The following is a 7,119-nucleotide window of genomic DNA, read 5'->3' as shown; positions in this document are numbered from 1 at the left end:
TTATTTATCAATAAATAATTTTTTTTTTTTTAAGTTTCTTTTGAACTAATATTTAAACTACTAACTTTCTCTTGTGTTACAATCTTAAGATTCATAATTAAAGTGTTTTTTTATTGAACATTAAACTTCAAGCATATTTTTATTGTTTGTCATTCCCAGTCTGTATGCAGCAGCTGCTAATATATTAAAAGATTTAGTTTTTAATTAATCTGTTTAGAATATGCTGTCCTCTTATATTATTTATGTTTATGTATGGTTAGTTGAAAAATATGTAAGCAATCCCACAAAGATGAGAAGACAAGAGATTTGTCATTCGTTTGACCACTTTTTATTCCTAGTTTGTAAACAAATTATGTAGATTAATAAAATAGTTGTCAATCAGTAAAGAGAACAGGAAAAGTCAAGGAAATTAATTGAAAAGTTTTTGTATACGAGTATCACGGTCGTTTCCTCCTTATAATATTGTTTATAAATTTGAGACTTTTTTGCAGGGGGGGAGATTTTATTATGACTTTTAGTTTTTTAAAAATAGTTTTAGTCGGATTGGCAATTTCTTTGAGTATATTTCATGTATAAATAAGTTTTCACTACTGGCAGGATAATAAAATTAATTCCAGGAATTTATTTTCCTCCAAATTCATAGCTTTTGTGTAAGTATCCAAGAATTTTTTGATGAGGTGTATATTTTAATTAATGAATAGAATTCATGTTTTATTAATATTAATATTATATTACATCTATTCATGTTTCTTATTCTGATATAAATTCTGATTCTATTAAATGCATTGCTTTTGTTTTCAAGCCTGAAAAATTATACTATCTATTTGTGAGAAATATCCAGTTTTTAGAAGTGCTCTATCTAAGACCACAGATAATATCTTATCACTTACCATGAAATTGATTTATTTATATGATTATTCTTAAAATTCCAGAATGAATGAAGAAAAGAAGATTTTTACTTGGGATTGGATTTTTTTTTTTTTTTTTTTTTGACAATGCGTCAAAACCTGACTGCCTCTCTATCGCCATCTGATTTATGTTTAATTAGTTATTTTATCTGTTGAATAAGTTTGATTTTATAAATTTTAGGAACAATCTTTTTATATTAGTATTGATTTTAACCAAATATTCCAAGTACCTTTACACATTATTTGTTATCAATATATAAATATTTATATTTATATAGAAATAACAAGCTATGTTTGTATATACATATATGGGTGTATATGTATACTTATTAAGGTTTATATATATTAGTACCTATCTTAAACGCACATACATATTGCATTTTTGATGAAAAGTGCAATTGATCTTTTAAAGCTTCTGTGAATTAAGATTAAAATATATAAATAGAAGAAAGTAATATATACTGTGTTTTTTGGTGATGTGCATATGTTGATATCTAAATGAAACCATTTGTACCATGAACTGAGTGAATGAGATATTTTAATTATTTTTGTTATTGTATAATCGACATTTCAACATTTGCTTTGTAATCTTTTCTAGTCATGAGTTATGATCGTGTGTCATAAACTTGTAAATATTTTATTATCATAATTTTTATCCGTTGTTAAAACCAAACTTCAACCAAATTGATTGTATATTTGTGATTAATTAAAAAAACAAAATGCTCATGTTTTAAATTAAGTATTTATTTATAACAGGTTATTGAAGATATTACATAGGATGTATGCATTTGATATACTACAAGCTTTAGCATATATTTTTATTTATTTCTGAAAAGTGGAATGGCTTCAGACTGCGCTTGTGTTAACATTATTTTAAATAGTAACTATAAAATTTTATTGTTTTTAATAGATTTATATATATAGAAATATATAGTCATATTTATTCTTGTGAAATGGATATTTATCCCCTTGATGATAATTGTAGATTTAATATTAAACATGGCATAGTTATACAGTCTAATTGAATCAGTTGCACCCTGTGCCATAAACAAGTTACCTTGAGACAATATCCATCTTGATATATAGCTTTACCATCTTAAACATTTTAGTCCTTCTAAGAAATGCACAAATATTAGATTTTAAATTGATAAATCTTGAAAGTAAAATATATTTTATTATTAGTATTTGATATTTTGTTGAATGAAGGTGTTTTAACTTGTGAAATTAATCAGTTCTTATTTTTGTTGATTTCATAATTTTTGGCCCTTTTATCATAGCTGTTAGAGATTAAAAATTAATGAAGCAAAATAAACAAGTACTGTTTAGGTTATGAAAAACTTTTGTTGACAATAATTATCATGAAAGGTTTAATGTTTTATAATATCTTATTTATAAGTATTAACCAGTATTGGTTTATTATCATTAAACCCACATTGTAAAAAACAAAACTATATAAGAATAAAATTGATTGATTAATATTATTAGGAAACAATTCTTTAAATTATTAACAATTCAAACAATTATTTTATACACCTATGTATTTTAGATATTTTAGTGATATTTTGTATTTATTAAAAATTTTAAGTTTCATATTTTTTTATCATTAGGTAAATCAGCATCGTGGTAATTTTCAGAATTCCTCTTTCTCTCTCAGAATGGTTTTATAATGTTTATCAATTTTTATTTTTTTAAAGCATTTTTGAATTCATTATTTAAAATAATTAGTGTTGAATTCTGATATCAATGGAATCTTTGAAATTAAAAATTTAAAAACGTATTTCTAAAAAAAAAAAAAGCATTATCACATGCCAAATTTTTTAGCTCTTAACTAACTGGTTTAATGATTAAATTAGTAATTATATCATTTTCTCTTTTTTATTTCTTGTATCTTTCAGCCAGAAATGAAATTAGTAAATGACTAGATTTATCCATTTCTTAGTCGACTCTTCAGTGAAAATCAAATAGCTTTATTGAAATGTGGCTTACTGTTAGCAAATGGATTAGGTACTCCAACTTCTAAATCCTGATTGTAGCTTTAATTTGGCTGAAATCAGTGTTAGGGAGTTCCCTCTGTGAAGTGGGAACTTAACTGAGGGAAAAACCTGTTGGGTGGTCATGTATACTGACCCTTGTCAAGCTGTAATTCAAGGAACACTATTTCCTTATTAACTATTTTACTTTTTTGTTTTTACCCCTTTTCTTTTCTTACATACTGAGGGGGGGAGGGGTATCAAGAGGTAACCAACCTTTTCTTACCAGAGATTGGTGGGTCAATTTTTCATTTTGTAGGGCTGCCATGGAATAAAAGTCAACCCCTCCACCAAAGCAACTGGCGCTGCTGTAGACTCAAGGCTATAATATATTTTGGTTCAAGTTATAGTACTACAACCTACACCTTCATTCATTAATTATAATGATATCAATGGTCTTAATGATATGAGAGCCATATATATGTAGTATAGTGAAAGTTTAATAGCTTATTTTAATGTTTCCTCTTCTTTGGTATAAAAATATAAATGACTTATATTATCTTCATTTTATGAGTGGAAGAGGATCTGTTGTAGACAAGTACTGGACTTCGCTGCTTTGGGTTTATTTGGCCCAATGTCGAAAACTTTTATTATGAATATAAGAATCCATTCCACGCTAAGAATTCTTTTATGTAACTGGTACTACTGTGAGATAGGTGCTGGTTACCTGATTGATTATGATATAGTTTTTAAGTATGTGACTGAACATGACATGAAATCTGTTATTATATGTATGTGTGCATGTTGTATTTTGTATGTAATCCATTTTTTTAAATTTATATGATATTTATACTGAATAAACTGCTGTAACTTTTATTATATTATTGACCATTATTGATTTTGTTTCTTTTGTACCCTTAACAAATTGACTACCAATTCTTAAATTATTTTAAGTATGTAATTCCAATTTATTTTGGGGAAAAAAATATTTATTTATAATTTAAGGAGTTTTTCAATGATTAGTAACAAAATTATATTTTGAAAAACTGAATGAGTTATAAATGAATTTGAGAATCTACTAATGAAGAAAAAAGAAAAATATTCTTCCAGGTTTGAAAAAATTAAATTGGAATTAAGTGATATATATGTATACTAGTATAGTAGACTGTTAGAAAGATATAGATTTTAGATACTTTAATATCTAGCATATATAGCTGCAGAAGATAAATGAAAGAGACTAAGAACGCATAAATAAGCAGCTTTGAAACAAACATATCCTTGGTTTTTATGATGATTATCAGTTATTTTACTTCTTTTTATCCAAGTTTCTTACTGAAAGTACACATTTTAGTGTTCTCTGAATCAAAAGAATTATATCCAACTAAATTGTCTTTGTATATGTGTTTATGTGAATAGCCTAGCTCAGAATTGAAAAGTTGTTTTGAGACATGGGATGAATATAATTTTTGGGCCATGGGCAGATTTCTTTGTAGGGCCCGGGTCAGATTAATATTTGCACTCAGGGTGGAATCATTTTTGGAGCCTGGGGATACAAATTTAAGTTTTTAGGCAAACATATAGGAATGCTTCCCTCCTATTGTCATTACATTTGGTAAGGTTGATATGTTGTGACAGTTCACTGTTAAGGTGTATTAATATAAAAGTTTAATATGGCTGTTGATGCAACTGACATTACTTGTACTATTAACAATCAAAGCTGTCATGACAGTGAATGCTTTCATGACTGTAACTATCAAATAGTTGCACCATGGTAGTGTCTAACACTTTTGCCGCAATAATGGAAAATGTACAATAGTTCACTATCAAGGTGTATATATGTGATAGTTAACGTGACAGTTAACTATCAACTATCATGCCAGACCTAGTGGGCAGTACACCATGATTAACAATCATACAGTTACAGTTATAACGATTTTCCAAGAGCGGGTAAAGTGGTGGGTATTAGTTCGATAAAACGGTATTTTCGTTGTTCTGAGTGGGTATTAATTGGTCAGTAGAATTGGCAGCACTGCTGGAAATACTACTTTGTATACTCAGTTTTACTTTTTGTTACAATTTTTAGAAAAACTTTTAACAATTTTGACTAAACTCATCATATCCATATATAAATAGTCTTTAGTAGCAGCTTGTCTTATCCTCAATGAATTAGTCTGATCGTTCTTAAATTTTAATTTTTAAGAAAGGCTTTTCTAAAGTTGTTCTAATTTCGTTTAATTGAAATAATTAACCACCTCTCATTATTAGCAATAATAAAAAAAATAGTAAATACAAACTATGAAAGAATTTAATTATTGATTTAATGAGAAAAAAAAAGTAAAATATTTTTTCTAGTTGAAAAAAAAATTTTGATGTATAGTATAGTGCTGAAAAGCTGTAGATTTTAGAAAAATTAATATCTAATTCTAAATTCATAAAAAGTAATGAAGAGAAACAAAGATCCCATAATAAACAGAATTTATTTTGTTATTTTAATTTGTTTTGTGTTACTTAAGTTTACTTGCCTAATATGGAAATATAGAAAGAGAATTATTGCCCCTGTGAATAATCAAGAAATTACTGTTTTAAAAAGAGGAATGATCTTAAACTCTAAGTAAGATTAAAAGTAAAAAAATGCACCATTTTTTTAATAAATTACATATTGCTTAAGCTTTTATTATTTATTACTTCAGAGTATCTTTACATAATTAAAAAAAACTGAACACATTCTTGAGACACCCTAAGTCAGAATAAAATTATACATGTATCCTAGACAACATAACGATGGATGAAACAAGATTTTTTTAAAGGCTTAAGCTACAACATATGATATTACAGTATGTTGTAAAAAAATAAAAAAGTTGAAATAAGCTTGATGTTCCAGCAACAATATAGTAATAGAAACACTTTTTTTGATATACCAATAATTTCATCATATTTAACTTTATCATTTCATCAATTTTAAATTGAAAATAGCGCTTATGGTTTGATTAAATTACAAATATCTCTGCATGCCAAAAACATGAATCTTATAGAACTTATAAATAAATTTAACTCGGTACTTCAACTGATTTTTTTCGATACCAAATTTATTGATCTAATGTATTCCAAGTCTGATAGGAATATATTTTATTTCAATTTAATCATAATGATAGATACTATAATATTTAAATATAAATCTCAATTCAAAAGTCCTATGTATAATAAAATATATTTTTGTGGGAGAGAAGGCCAAAGGATTTCATGAGACCATTTTTAAAAAAAGATTTGTTTTTTGCTATCTTCCTGTGTCAACCAAATTATTGGTTCAGGCACAGGTAGACAGTGAAAAAAATCTTTTTCACATAATTTCACTTGGCTTTTAATCCACTCATATGTTCTCAGTGGAGAGGTCAGCAGGCATTCTGTGTTCTTCTCAGCTCTATGGCGATTTCAAACTTATCAGACCTCTTGAGGATGATATCACCTTGAAGTTTCCAGTCCTTGATAGGTTTTCCTGGTTTGATGTGAAATTTTCTGAGAATGTTTGCCAGCAGTATTTTGAGTTTGAGCATAGCGTACTTACGACCTGTGAACACCATAATGCATTATTGCAAATATACCTCACGTTGTTTACCATGTATTACAGTATATACTTGACATGCTGACCTACACAACCTCTTGGCCCAGCACTGAATGGCAAAAAGGAGTAGTAGTGCCTGTTTACAGCATTCTGGGGAAGGAACCTGTCAGGGTCGAAGGTTTCTGGATCTGGATAGATATCAGGGCGCCTGTGGATCTTGAAAGGACATATGACGACTGCACTACCCTTTGGCAAGATTAGGTTTTCAGACTCTGAGGGAAAGAATAATTAATAATTAAAATGATTTCTCAGATATTTTTGAAAATCGATGTGTGGCCAACTATCAATAAAGTAATAAATGTTAACTGTTGCACATAGTGACATATTCAAATTTGAATAAATAAAAATATTTTATGCATTTACTCAAAATTATTATAGATGGTTGTTTGAATGTTGATTATTTTTTCCTGGAATCAATACTGCGAAAAGAAGTTATTTCTATATGTATATATAGTTGACCGTAAAAATAGATATATAGGAAGATGGTCAGGGTTGCGGTCACAAGTGAAACAAAAATAGTTTACAACTATTTTATTTTCCAATGTTTCGCCCCACTTTGCAGGGCTTCATCAGGGCTAAAAAGATACAAAATGAAACTATGTTAAGATAAAATGATAGAAAT

The 7,119-nt window shown here is 27.6% G+C and overlaps 2 protein-coding genes across 5 annotated transcripts in view; one reads left to right on the top strand and one right to left on the bottom strand.

Moving 5' to 3' along the window:
- pod1 (coronin pod1) overlaps window positions 1-3,772 on the top strand; it is a 26,203-nt gene extending 22,431 nt beyond the window's left edge. For both annotated transcript variants that reach the window (XM_014424911.2, XM_014424910.2), the window contains one exon: window positions 933-3,772. In XM_014424911.2, coding sequence (XP_014280397.1) covers window positions 933-941 — 9 coding nt within the window. In that variant the 3' untranslated portion in view covers window positions 942-3,772. The remainder of the gene's footprint in view (window positions 1-932) is intronic.
- Window positions 3,773-5,753: 1,981 nt separating this feature from the next.
- The window catches only part of LOC106683446 (cytochrome P450 4g15), a 14,692-nt gene continuing 13,326 nt past the window's right edge, over window positions 5,754-7,119 (bottom strand). For all 3 annotated transcript variants that reach the window (XM_024358931.2, XM_014424931.3, XM_067048753.1), the window contains 2 exons: window positions 6,524-6,709; window positions 5,754-6,443 (listed from right to left, as the gene is read on the bottom strand). In XM_024358931.2, coding sequence (XP_024214699.1) covers window positions 6,268-6,443; window positions 6,524-6,709 — 362 coding nt within the window. In that variant the 3' untranslated portion in view covers window positions 5,754-6,267. The remainder of the gene's footprint in view (window positions 6,444-6,523; window positions 6,710-7,119) is intronic.

Source organism: Halyomorpha halys, unplaced genomic scaffold (genome assembly GCF_000696795.3).
Source record: "Halyomorpha halys isolate HHAL.00 unplaced genomic scaffold, Hhal_1.1 Scaffold483.1, whole genome shotgun sequence".
Lineage (NCBI taxonomy): Eukaryota > Metazoa > Arthropoda > Insecta > Hemiptera > Pentatomidae > Halyomorpha > Halyomorpha halys.
Note: the sequence above shows the minus strand (reverse complement) of the source record. Positions and strands in the feature narration are given on the sequence as shown.